Source organism: Agelaius tricolor, unplaced genomic scaffold, assembly GCF_023055355.1.
Source record: "Agelaius tricolor isolate 1412-34295 unplaced genomic scaffold, bAgeTri1.0.p SCAF_12, whole genome shotgun sequence".
NCBI classification, from domain to species: domain Eukaryota; kingdom Metazoa; phylum Chordata; class Aves; order Passeriformes; family Icteridae; genus Agelaius; species Agelaius tricolor.
The window spans coordinates 13,971,995-13,985,871 of NW_027269272.1; the positions used below are offsets into that span (position 1 = coordinate 13,971,995).

The 13,877-nt window shown below is 36.8% G+C and overlaps 1 protein-coding gene across 22 annotated transcripts in view; it reads right to left on the reverse strand.

The window, feature by feature from the left end:
* The window catches only part of DLG1 (discs large MAGUK scaffold protein 1), a 141,455-nt gene that overhangs the window by 1,863 nt on the left and 125,715 nt on the right, over positions 1-13,877 (reverse strand). For 6 of the 22 annotated variants that reach the window (XM_071437692.1, XM_071437687.1, XM_071437704.1 and 3 more), the window contains 8 exons: positions 12,835-12,934; positions 10,488-10,529; positions 8,927-8,962; positions 7,332-7,382; positions 5,826-5,927; positions 5,414-5,586; positions 1,783-1,892; positions 1,325-1,416 (listed from right to left, as the gene is read on the reverse strand). In XM_071437692.1, the coding sequence (XP_071293793.1) occupies positions 1,325-1,416; positions 1,783-1,892; positions 5,414-5,586; positions 5,826-5,927; positions 7,332-7,382; positions 8,927-8,962; positions 10,488-10,529; positions 12,835-12,934 (706 nt within the window). Of the gene's footprint in view, positions 1-1,324; positions 1,417-1,782; positions 1,893-5,413; positions 5,587-5,825; positions 5,928-7,331; positions 7,383-8,926; positions 8,963-10,487; positions 10,530-12,110; positions 12,145-12,834; positions 12,935-13,877 lie in introns of all 22 variants that reach the window. The other 16 variants (XM_071437691.1, XM_071437699.1, XM_071437709.1 and 13 more) reach the window with 7 other exon arrangements.

Consider the following 13,877-nt stretch of genomic DNA (forward strand, 5'->3'; position numbering starts at 1 on the left):
TTTCAGTGCTGAAGCACAGAGTGGTGCTGCAGCACACACAAAGCACCTCCTTGGGGACAGGGAACTTCCACTGTCCTACCAAGTATATACATGCAACTGAGGGGTTTTTTAACCTTTTCCTAGCTACACATTCCAATGTGCCTGAGTCAATTCACATCCTCCAGTATTCTTTTTGGCCCAACTTTCATTTGTGTTTCCAACACAAAGCAGGACAGTGCAGGGCTGTGTCCTCACAGGCTGGTGAACTCCTCAGCTCTATCCTGGAGCTGCACAGCAAGGCAGGCTGACCTCGAGATGTCTACCCAGCTCTACCTTTGCTTTTGGCTAAAATAAGGAGGAACTCATGGAGTTTGTTGTCCAGACAAGAGATTCCAGTTTTATAGACAAGAGGCTTCCTTACACAGTTAAAAGCACAATCTATACTCATTCCTGTCACGTTGGTTGATGTGTTTTTGCCAAGGCTAGAAATTAACTAGAAATGAGCCAATATGGATGTGTTCTGACATATCAGAATAAAATATAGTCTGGTGAAAATGAAGATAAAGTTTGAGCTGTTCTTACCAACACTTCAGCCTGGAAGAGCAATCACTGCAAGATAGCAACTTATTTTTAATTAGTCTCACAATCTCAGCATCAATAATCCAAGTAGTAAAGTTTAGCATGAAAGACAGTTTTGGAGGCAGGTCAGACTCACTCTTCTGTGCTCTAATAGAGTAGTGCTGCATCTGAGCTTTGCTTTCATGTAAACTAGCTTCCTTTTATTCCTACCATTCCATTCTTGTCTCTTAAAACCTTCTCCCCATCTGCAGCTCAATGCTGTACTGCCTGTGGGAGGAGGCTGCTCCATTGTTATAGGCCAAGTATAATGTTCACAGAAGAACAGTGCATGAGAAAGAGTTAGAAATGTCTTTGCAAGGCAAATAGGCCATAAGCTTCAGCATCTTCTCTCCAGCTAAATTCAACCACACCTCTTTCAAACCTCAGTAACCTCAAAGCTGAAGTAGGATGTGCTTTTCATCTACTTCAGTATAAAGTTTAGGTTTGTGGAAACAGAACCTGCTGATGAAGTTGGAAAATGGCATTAAGTCCTAAGAGTTTTCAAAACCTAAATTAAGCTCCCAGTAAATTTTTGTTTATTTTTATATTAAATTAACTGATCAAAGTGAAATCAATGTAGAGATACTAAGATGGCTCTATACCTCAAAGTAATCACAGATCATCTGAAAAACAAAGCTCACTATCTCAGTGGTTAAGCAAGAACTATTTTTACAGCAAGCCATAAAATTTCAACTCTGGCAAGTGAGTAGTGACAAGGAGAACACACCTGTGAAGTGTTCAGTAAATTCTTGCTCCAGTTTCGTGGCTCTCTCAAATGTTTTCTTGGCTTGCTCTTCCGTTAAGCGTTTATTCATTTCCCTGAAAGTGCAAATATTATAGCTTTTTTAAGCCAATACAAAATACTTGGTGTCTTTAAGGTTTTAAACTGTTGTTTGAATATTAATCCTAATAAAAGGATTAAACCCCAAAGACTCCAAGCAAAGACTGTAGTGGAAATGAGCTGTTCTGGCATTATGTTGCATGGAATTTAACACAATGACATTTATTTTCAAGCACTTTAGTTTGGATAAGAAGCCCCATCTTAAAGTCCCTAAAAATTAAACTCAGGTAATTAAATATGATTTAAAACACAAACATTACAATTGTCTGCATATAACTTGCACTTGGCTTTTCAAATACAACAGTCTCAAACAATTTAGCCTGAGGTACTTTACTTTTACTCACATGATATTTTCCACTGTTTTGGGTTTAATAAAAATGGAGATTGGGTACAGCTGGGCAATCTGCAACCTTTTGATCGCATTACCAGAAACATCAAGAATGCAATGTTTACCCTAAAAAGTGAGAGAGAAAGGAAAATGGCACTAAGAAAAGTTTAAGTCACAAGTAGCATAGCATAATAATTTAGAAGAGAAAACATGTCTCCACTGAAACCAAGAAAATGAGAGTATTTGCATCAACAATACTGTGGTTTCACCACTTTGGCTCAAGGTCCCCCAGTCTCCTCCCCACATCATTTGAGATGTTCCTGACCCTTCTTTCTTCATTCCTTTCTTCATCACAGCTTGCAGCCCAATCAGCAATGCAGAACAGTGGAACAGCTGGACTTCAACCACATCACCATCATTTTTTATTTTGCTTTGTTTTGGTACTAATTTGAGGATACTTTAGGGAGGTGGCCATGTCACAGATGTGATTTAGAGAAGAGCCAGATGACTTAACTGGCATACCTGAGGGAGTGCCCACCCCTGCTGGCAGGGAAATGTGCCACCATATTCAGATGGAACTGCAGAAAAGCCCTTTCCTCTCCCAGGTACCAGCCAGTAAAAATACCACATTGGAGATGGTGAAAGCAATTTATTTGTGTTGATTTATCATTCATCTCTTGAGAAACAAATATAACTTGACTATTCCTTGGGCAGCTGGAAGACAGCGTGGTAAAGCTGCTTTCCTCCCACTCTCTATTCTCCCTCTAAAAAGAATTTTCCAGCTTCATCTCAAAGGCTCCTCCTGTTCTCAGCTCCTTTCATCTAAGATATGCTCATTTCCACCTCACACATTTTTATTTCTTTCCTTTCTGAGTAGCATAGGATTAATTTTGCAGACTGTCATTTTAGAAAGCTACAGGGGAAGAGGAACAGAAAACCACTCCTGGGTGACTACATTAAGAAAAGCTTTTTATCAGGACACCAATGTGCATTACAGAAATCTGTGAGCCAGGATACAAACCCACAAGTACCATATAACCAAGGGTTACTCATATCATACAACACCATTCCTGAACTCCTGGGAGATGATTCCTGGAAGAATGTCTGAAATTACTGACATGCTTCTGCTTCCTGGCAGAAGAAATCACTAGGATCATTTACATTTGGTCTCTTTCCTAACAAAATCAGAATTTTACTTCAGGAATTTTTAAAGAGAAGTGTTCTTCCCACATGAACAATATGTATGTCTGTTTGCTTTCAGCTGATGGTAGCTGTTTCCCAGATGCAGTCCATGGGTCTGGATGCCAACTGGTAACATTTAAAAGAGGTGTCTGTATGTCCTAGCAGAGCATTTTACAGGCGCTGATCTGTCCACGTCTTTAAATGTGGCACATGCTCCAAGAGCTGAGAATTAAGAGCATTATTTGAAAAAGAAAAAAGGACCAACTAAAACACTATTTGCTGTGTTTGGCCCAACAGTTTAAGCCAGGAGCCAAAGGGTGGAGGGCTAGAGAGCCAGCACAGTACCTGTGCTGGGATATATGGGATATAACCAAGACAGTTTATTCCAAATCAGCAATGAATATGCATTAACTGTGGCCTCGAGACACATATTTGCAAGCTGCTGATGATTCCAAAGGAAAGAAGATATGAAAAGTCTTTTCAAGTGAAGATGTGAAAGACAAGGAAAAGAAACACAAGTACATCGTGCTACAAACATGTTTTTGTGCAGGGAAGCCACTTTGCTCTTTGCTCTAGAATAATATTTTATATATTTTAGTTCCTTAGTTGCACTGCATCTGATTGAGAAGCACTGCACAGCAGCCAGTGCCTTCTGTAGCTGAACAAAAAGAAACATCAGAAAGCATCTTTAGCTGTGTCCATTGTGGGTAAGGAAATGAGAGAGACAGGGATCAGCTGGAAGCATGGGCAAATGAACACAACTGAAGGCTATTTTAGGAATACTGTTTCTGGTTCTTTTGAGGTAATTGCAGTCACTTCTGTTCTGTCTTCTCCTAAACTGATTGCAGAAAATTTGGAAATGATCTTTTGTATCCCAGCAATAAAACCCACTGAAAAGACTCATCTTTTCAGCAAGATGGAAAAGAATACAAGGATGGGAACAATTTCAGATCAACCAGTTTGCAGCCCTGTCATGATTTTGAAGTACAGTTCTGAAGGATAGGCCATTGTTTCCCAGAAAAACAGTGTCAGCTGCAACTAAGAAATTGCTGCATCTACCCAAAGTCCCATGGTGCCTATGCAAGAGATTTGACTGCATGGAGACATCTGCTAATACTTTGTTCTTTGTGTCCATTCATGAAAGATTCATAGCAATTTTGTACCTTACTAATCCCCACAGATGGACAAAAGAAGAGAGTCAATTTCAGGTCCAGGATGGAACTGAAGGATTGTATTTGTAAAGCAAATGCCAACAGATTTATAATGTTTAAGCTATTCAATAATTTCATCATTTAACCACAAATGATTGTTTCACAGCTTTGTTCAGCCTCCAATACAAAATGCTGTTCATTTACTTCAACAATTCTGTAATTAATATTATTTTCTTTCCTTTTCTCACTCTGTCCCATGGGCCCAGGTTCCATTTCTTATGGTGACAAAGACAGGAGAAGAAAACATCATTTGCCCCACAGAATCTCACTGTGTTTGCCCTGGTTTTGCTTCCAGTAAATTCAGTTGCCAGAAATAGCAATACTCATCCATTTGGTCAAAATGGGCTACAGAGTTTTCCAGAGGACTGAAGTGCAGCCCTGTGGCACGTGGGTTACTACCCACACTTACCCTCTGCATGTCCAGACTGACAGTGCCCCCACTTGGGAGTTCCCACCTAGAAAATAGCTGGCCCTTCTTTCATATAGATCAGAGAACATTGGCTTCTGTAGATGTACTGGATTTGTCACCAGCAGAACAACACTCATCAACTCAACATGGAACATTTGCAAAAAAAATTTCACCACATGATTTTCTTTAAGACAAGCACCTTATTCTCAGAAATACACTTCCCTTCTCCCACTTTTTTTTTTCAGACAGATCAAGTCAACTTCAGTGAGACTTTAGAAATAATTAGAATTTGCAATAAATAGTTAATTCAAATCACTTTGGGATAGAAACAGCAAGGTTAATATTCAAAATATAATGGGTAGTTATAGAAAAAATACTTATAAAATTGAATTCTTTACATTTACTCTCTTCTCTTTGTTAGCTAAAACCATGAGGAGCCCAAAGAATAACATTTTTGTAAGTTTTCTTTTGCACAGGTCTATGTCAAGAGGATCCTCATATTAATTAACTGCACCAGCACTACTCTTCATTAGTTAATGATCTGTATATGTGAGCTAGGCTAATTAGCCTATAATTGCAGTTAATTCTTCTGTATTCTCTCTAAATAAGGGGTTTACAACATTATGGTTGCTTTTTTCCCACAATTTAACCATGACGCTTTCATTATTCCAAAGCTTCATTATTTCCCTAAATGCATCTGTGACAATACACTTTATTTCTAGCCTTATACAAATTCCTTTAAAAGTCAGAATGCTCCTAATGGCTTCTTGCCATTCTTCTCTTTCTCCCTGTCAGCACAGGCACATAATCAGCTCAGCAAATGAAAGTAAGTGGCACTGATTTACCTTTTCTGCTACTTCCCGCACTGATTGGACACTTGTTCCATAGAGGTGATTATTGTACTGGCCAGCTTCAATGAATTTGTGATCCTGAATATCCTTCTCCATTTGCTCTCGAGAAGTGACAAAATGGTAATCACGTCCATCCACCTCATAATCTCGTTTTGGTCTAGTAGTATCTTTAAATATAAACCAGTAGTTTTAAAGCAAAACAAAAAACAGTGACTTTTTTTCTTACAATATCCAAAAAGCCTCCCACTTGTACTGCAAAATTGTTACAAAGAGATTGATATTAAGATAGGCCTATAAAGTTTAAACAATATATTAACTTTTTTTTAACCCAACATACAGAGGATTTCTATAAAAAATTAGGAGAAAAATATAATCTAAAATTGCTTTAGTATTTGCTGAGACTTACGTGGAACACATGAGCCAAATTTGTCTGGAAATTCTGAGATCAGGTCATCATTTATTCTGTCTTTCATGGGTCCCAAAACAATCACAGGTCGAGTGTAACTGACTAATAAATATAAAGGAATAATGTCAGTTGTATTTCACATGACTGTTAAATTTTAAGAGTTCATCAAATTAAGCTCTCTCACATAGCAATGATTTTAATACTTTGAAGAATATGTACTTCTAAAGAGAATAGAAACACAGTGAAGAACATCAGTCATAGTCATAGTAAGATGTTAGACTTTCACTCTCAAATTATCATTCTCAGTGATTGAAAATGAGTCTTAAATTATGAAGCCTTAGGAAAAAAAAAAACCTTCTCACAAAGTAACATCCTAAATTCTAATGGAAAAATGAAAGAGGAGAGGTTTGAAAATCTTTTCAATTCAAAGAGGCACCTAAGCAGCAGCACCGTTCATAAAATTCTGTGTCTTTGTTGAGAAAAGCTTCTTTTCCTCTAAGGCCACAATTAAGCACTCACATACAAAATGACTCAAATATAAATAGTTTCTGTAACTATTAACACCCTTATAAAATTTAGTGTAGTACCTTTTGGAAGTAGTTTAATTATTTATAATAAAGGGATTTTGGTTGAAAAGTAAGTTTAAGCAGGTTATGTCTAATCACACTGTAAGAACCTTTAAGACAATAATGCCTAAGTATCTTGCCACCATCATGTAATTTCAGCAGTACAAATTTTAATTTTAGGTTCAATCTGTCTGCACAAGTAAGTACCAATTAATTAAAATCTGGCCTATTAAATATATTTTCATTTGACTCAGAGCTATTTCCTTTCTATTGCATTACTATATTTGCAAGGGGAATGTCTTGAATCCAGTATCTATTAACTTATTAATTAAATAACAAACATCTCTGCTGTTTCTCCCTTTGTGAGCCCCTCTGATGAGGGGAAACCGTTCCACTGGAAATTAGTAAAAGGCAATTCTTTTAAATGCAAGTGTGAGAAAATATTTTCTCCTAGTGATTTCCATTTTATTAAATTTTACTTTTTTCTGAAAAAAATCCCTTGGCAATTATTAACCAAATTAGCCATATAAGAAAGCCATACAGAAATGGGAGACTGATTAGAGACATTTCAATTGAAGTTGGTAAATAGACAAATGAGCTATTCACATGCTTTTTGCTGTGCCAGAAATGCTAAAGCAATATGAAACAGAAGGAAACTATCATTTATGAGGTTCTCACTGACAAAGCTGTTAAGCATACTGTACTTTCCTTCCACAATATAAACCACACAAGAATTATTGAAGTAGCACACCTTTGGATTCTGCACTAAATAATTCAGAGATTTTATTTAATAATTTACGCCTTTATAATTTATTAATTTGAATAACCATAAGTTTACACTTTAAAAGGGTGAAGAAGTTTATCCTGGTACTTAGTACATAAGGGCATGCAAAGCATTCTAACAATTCAGATTATTTCATACTGAGTGAGAGCTACAAACCTTCTTGTTGATTGACCGGTTCATATGACAACACATATTCCTCCTGGCCACCTAAAATGTAAAGGCAAAGACACATCAATGTATTTTTTTCCTAAAGGAACATATTTCAAAGGAGTCATTCCATGGACTATGATGATACAGACACTGCCCAGCAATATGCATTACAATGATGCTGATGAGGGACACCTTTTGAGAGCCATGAATTCTAGACCTCACAAAGCTAAGCCAAACACTGAGCTTTAAAGCATAAGACACAGAGAGTAGAAAGGAGTTCCTGGTGTAGCTGGCATGTCAAGCTGGCATCGAGCACAAGGAGAATTTCCAAGCATTGCTGAGGTGCTGCTCCCCACGAGTCCTGGATGCAATGCATGCATGCTGTCATTCACTGCTAGAGCAAAGCCTCCTGCAGTGGGAATGCTCTCCACACTCTGAGGGCAGCATTTACAAGAACATTTTTCCATATTTATACGTGGCTGGCAAGCATGTATGGCAAGGTGAACAGATCCTCCATTAACTTTATTGTGAATTGGCATATCCATAAACATCTTCAGCCACTATAATTCTACCAAGAAAGCTATGAATGTGTATACTAAACAACTACTATTTTATAAATTAATTTTTAAAGACAAAGTTGAAAGCAAGTAATGCTTTGGATTGTTCTCAGCTCCAGGAAGCACATTAGCAGTGAATGAAACTAAAATAACAGAATCTTGAGTTTTGACAGCTGTAGGCATTGTAAATGTTAGTGAAAGCATTTGAAATATACCTCAGTTGCCATCTCTCTAAAAGACTGATTCTAGTCTAACATTATATCTCTGAGTAAAATTAATTTTAACGAAATAACTAAAAATTAACTGTGACAGCAGAGAATTTATAATTCTGAAGACACAAGCTCGAATTACATGACATTGCTTTGAACTGAAGAAAATACAGTCCTCCAATATTTCACTTGTCTAATTTTGGAACATCCTTTGATGCTCATAAGCCATACTTAAAACAGGCAAAGGAACATACCAAGGCTACACCACAGTTTATGTAGAAACAGAAGGCAGATGAAGGCTTTTATAAATGCATCTAGAGCTTCTATATATCTATTCTCTATTTCAAAGCAAATGCAAAAAGATATTTAAAATCTAAATATTACCATTTCATTAACAGAAATATTTTTCTTATTTTGCAATAAATTTGCATTCAAACTGTCCTACAGCAATACATGAAAGAAGACTTTAATTTCCTAAATTGTTGCAAGTGAGGAATACCTTAAGACAGACACAAAATCATGCAACCTGTACATTTTAATATCTCAAAAAGTTACTCATGCAAATGGATTTTAGGACAGTATATACTTTCAGAACCCTTTTTAGGCTAGGGAGAGGAACAGGGAATCACCAACTATCAACTCATCTATAAAAGATCCAGCTCACTAGAATTAGATACTTCTTTGGAGAAGTCACATTGCTAAAAGGTCAAAGAATAGTTATGCAAACTACTAAAGAGATAAGAACAAGTAAAAAGCATCCCCTGATTGAGGGCAAAAAGTATATATTGTCACTGCTTTTCAATTATTTGGAAAAATTAGTATTAATAGAATGAACCTTTTGAACAACCGTACTCATCTGTAATCAAGATAACTTTCATATTAGACAGCAGTAAGAAGAGATTAAAAGAATATTTTAATAAAAAGTGCTCGTAATTACACATTGAGACAAACAAATCCATGACATCCATAATAAAATCATGGCTTCTCAAGTAACAATAAAGTAAAAAATAGTAGTACCAATAACCAGCTTTAAATGTAAATAGCTAGCTCTCAGAAAAACCTTGGAAGTGAGGGAAGAGAGGAAAGCAGCAAATTTATGAAGAAACAGACACGGTTAGATAGTTTTAATGGTGTGCCATTAAAAACTATAAAAAATTCTGTTTATCAAAGGCAACTTCCATATGTGCTCAATTCTGTGTTATTCTCAGGGAACACAGATGCCTCCCTCAATTAGTTTCTTTTCAATTACAGTCTGCAACAACACCAGCCTTTTGCATACATGTATACACATTCTCTCCTTCATTGTCATCATCTGGAAGAAAATATGTGGCTCATTACCTCTGAAAAGATCGACAGCCAAACAAATATATCTGTTAATGAACCACCTTCCTTATCATCCTGACATAAATTAGATATTTCTGCAGTGCCCATTACACAGCAGGCAGCCAGGAGCTGAGCACTGAACCATTGCATGACTTTCACTGCTCCTTCGTTTCATGTTTCTCTTCAAATCCTCCACTTTGCTATTGTCCTGCTCTGCTCTACCATGGCTTGCAGCTCTAGACTGCAGCCTTGCTGGGGAGCTGTTCTGGAAATGAATAGTGGGATTCCAGTCCTGGCTGTGGTTCCAGACATGGCGAAGCACAGCAGAGCAGCACCATGCAGCCTATTACCCACCATGAGCATGGAGTGCCACTGCAGCTGGGGTAACAGCAACCACTACTGGAGCTTATGCTAGCAGTAAAAGCAAACTGAGTGTAGTATTTAGAAGACACTATGTCTCCAGGAAGAGAGAACTAGCATGCTGATTTATCAAAACTGACTCCAGCACTGAATGTGTGTCGTATGCTTTGAAGACAGTTCATACTAAGCACCCACACTTGACAAAATAAATGAGCTGAAAGCAAGGGTAAATACATGTTTGCTTATCTGTACTTTCATTGAAGTATATACATATTAAATCTGAGTATCAGTTGTGAAAAACTTTAGATACTTATGGCATTATTTAATGGATTACACAGTTCGGCTACAGTTCCAATATTAAGGCTCAGCTACATAAAATTATATTTGTCAGCGTTAAATTTACCTTTAAATTTAACAGCTTGTGTAATTTAAAAAAAATTAGTGGATTCAAATTAAATTGAACTAAGAAAATCACCGACAACAATAAAAAATATCCATAATGGAGGTTTGCAGCAATTCTAGGGAGTTTTTTAAAAACAAAGACATGGAACAATTTGCAGTACTCCACCAAATACACAAATACAGATTTCACCTGAAGCTGACTGGGAAGTTCTATTTAACATGTAAATACCCAGAAAAGACAGACAAACAAAACCAAAGAAAGAGCTGCAAAACAAAGGCTCCGAAGAAACAAAGAACTTAAAAACACTTACGGTAACTACTTTCACTATCGCTGGCATTAGAGGTTACATGCTCTGAAATTGCAACACAATGGGAAAAAATAAGGAACATACACCAATGGCATGAGTCAAACAAAGAAAATCGACAAAAAATAATCCAGATGAAAGACAATACTGATATCAAAGTACTGAAATCAATACATACTGCATTTAAAAGTTTTAACGTACTTCTCATAGCTCTCAGGATCAAGCTTAATTTCATATGAAAGGAATTGATGTTAATAAAAAGAAAAACATTAAATAGCACATAAAATAAGATTACAAGAAGTACACTAATTCATAATTCACATGTAACCCTGCAATTTTTAAGTTTTCACTTCAGGATGAATTTTGTTGTGTAAAAACCTTGGGATTATGCATTTCAACTTTTATGCAAGCAATTTATTGATTACATTTAGTCTCTTGTAGAGAAAATGCTGGATTATATTAGAGGAAATATAGTGCAGCATGTAACACAATTTGTATTAGGTGTGATAAGGCAGTTTTTAGAAGTCCGTGCTGAAAACAGACAAGAAACATGTTCTGTTTATAGAACAGAATCATCTAGAGACATTTCTGTACCATATTACATAGTTCAAACTAGGTATGATCATAAGGCCATAAAGGCTGCTTATGATTTTATGTTCCAAAGTATAAGGCCATAAATGTTGCTAAAGTTTTCCAGTCTAGACCAGGAATTCCTTTGAAAGTAGCCATTTCAGAATTGAGAAATGAATGTTACAGCTACTAGAATTTCTACTTCATGATTGAGGACAGGTACAGAAGTGCACTGGCCCTTACAAGTAATTTCACAAACACTTTACCACCTTACAGTTATGCCTTGTGAAGAAATGCTACCCCTAATGCCCCTTAGCCACATCCCCTTAGGGCAGAGACTCCTTTCCCTATTGCATAAGTGTCTAACAGTGTATGTATTTAATATCTGTGATAAAAGCAAGGTCTTGGCTTTTTTTATTTGTCATTTTAATACATTTAGCGGTGGGGCATGTACACACAAACATTTCTGCCAAGAGTAGGCAGCAATACTTGAATCTGACTGGATTCAAATAGAAATACAAGGTCACCCCTATCAGCCCTTCACCTGGTCTAAAAGCATCATAAGTGTTCAAAATAGAAAAACTCTCCTAGCATTTGTTAAGGAAAAGTTGTGTTTGCTTTAAGTAGCTGTAAACATCAGTAGCCTAGAGAGAGGAGTGAAAACTGTTACCAGTTAAAGTAGCACGGCAATGGTGGTACTATTACTGTAAAGAGCCATAAGGTTATTTTAAATAAATAAAAATACAAGGACACAATATAAGTAACATTAAAAAAATAATCACCAAATTAAAAACACAGTACTGTTAAGGACAAACAAGAAAGCACTGGTAAGCTTCTGAAAACAAAAAAAAAACATCTAATGTGACAGTCACATAAACTTTACATGTTCCTGAAAGCAAAAACTCCAAAAGATTACAAACTAGGAAAAGCTTATGAACCAGTTTTAGTTAACCTCCTTTTGCCAGTGGAGCACCAATCTCAAAGAGATCTGTCCAAAAAAAAAAGTAGTAATTTTTCAGATGGAGGTTAAAATAACTTGGGAGTATTTTGATCACTTACTCAGGCCTTTTGATCCCATGTCGTCAGGGACCTCCTGCAGAGTAGTCCCCAGAGGGCAAGCAATAAAAAGACAATCACAAAGAAAATAATTGTCAGTAATATATAAAATTGGCGCTACGACAGGAGACAGTTCCTAGAGCATCACAGGGAAAAATGAGTCCATAGAATTTGACTTGACTGGCACATGAAGTGCAATCAGTAATGCAAATGGCAGAGAACACAGTTTGTTTTGAATTAGCTCTGAATTAGCAAATTTATGCAACTCTGTTTTGAGAATACACTTTTTTTAACTGCTGGCAAGAACAATGAAAATCAGAGTAACCTCTCTTCATTAGGAAAATCAAATTAGAATGAATGACTTTGATAAACCAGTCTAAAGGGACTGATTTGAGAAGCTGGTAAGCTCCGTTATACTTTCATGATACTGTGCTTTCTCCTCCAAGTCACAAACAGGGCAGCATCACTGACAGCACTGGAAGGCAGCTATCTCCTCCAGTTAGCCAACAGTATTGCCCAGTTTATTCCAAACTGGGATACTCTTGTGTTAAGTTTGATTTTGACAGCAAACAAAGGTTTGCCCTGGTTTTGTAGCCTGGTTTGCCAGTGGCACCAGGAGCTCCTCAGCCTGTTGCAGCTCATGAAACTGTCTCCATGGTAACACCCTAGTGCAGTCTAGCAGGCCCTTCTACTGTGCTTCGCTCTCCATGGAATGCCACATACTTACGGTCAATATCACTGGTTTCCTGCTCACTCTGGTCCTTGTTCTTGTAGAAGGGAAATTTTCGGGAAAAGAGGTTCTTTTTACGCTTGTCATTGAATGACTGCTGAAGAAGAGAAGGAGGGGCAAAACAAAGGATGTCTAATGTCTGTGTGAACAAAGGCCCAGAGCAGCAGCTTTGCGGAAGCTGACTCCTACAACCACATTATGCAGTGCACATCTCAGCTTAACACTCATCTTCCCAGCTCATTAGAAACAGACACTGGGATCATGGCTTTGCTTGGATCCTCCATGTTTCACATGCTTAGTAGTGAGAAAACTGGTTCATGCTATAGAGCCTGACCTGTATTTCACAAATAGGCGTGCTCTGAGTGTTAAAAAAAGTGAAAAACTAGGCTACTGTAAGATGGCCAAACCATAATGACTCAAAGTCAATTAAATCACTGATATTATCTCATTTATGGGTTACAGTATTAAAAAAAAACCAACCAAAAAACCAAGCTGAGGCTTTTGCAAATGACTGATATTATAACAGAACATCAAAAGTATTGGGCAGTGTTACCATCCAACTAAAAAAAGTCCAAAACTTGTATCAGTGTTTTACTATTGCAATTCATTGCAAATTCACTGAAAGGACTTACTCTGTTCTATGTAATTTTGCATCCTAATACGAATATTAACTTGAAAAGACACCAGCTAATTTCTTTGGTTTATTGAGGCAATTATGTTTTTCAAGAGTGTACTTATAATTACCACATGAAAAACCCTGTATATCAAGGATCATGTTCAGCAACTTTTGACATTAACTGCTTGTGTTGCTGAAGAATTTCTGCATCTCAACTGCTACAAGCATTTCTAGAGTTACTTACATAGACATTTACATCCATATAAATATAAACTATTATTGTGCTGTTTGCTCAAGTGATGGAGAGCATCAATGCATTTTCATTCCTATATATGTATGTCTATATGTAATTAGCACAGATTTTACTAATAACTGCCATATCTTCAGCTGAAGACATCATGTGACTACAGCACCTTTAATTTCA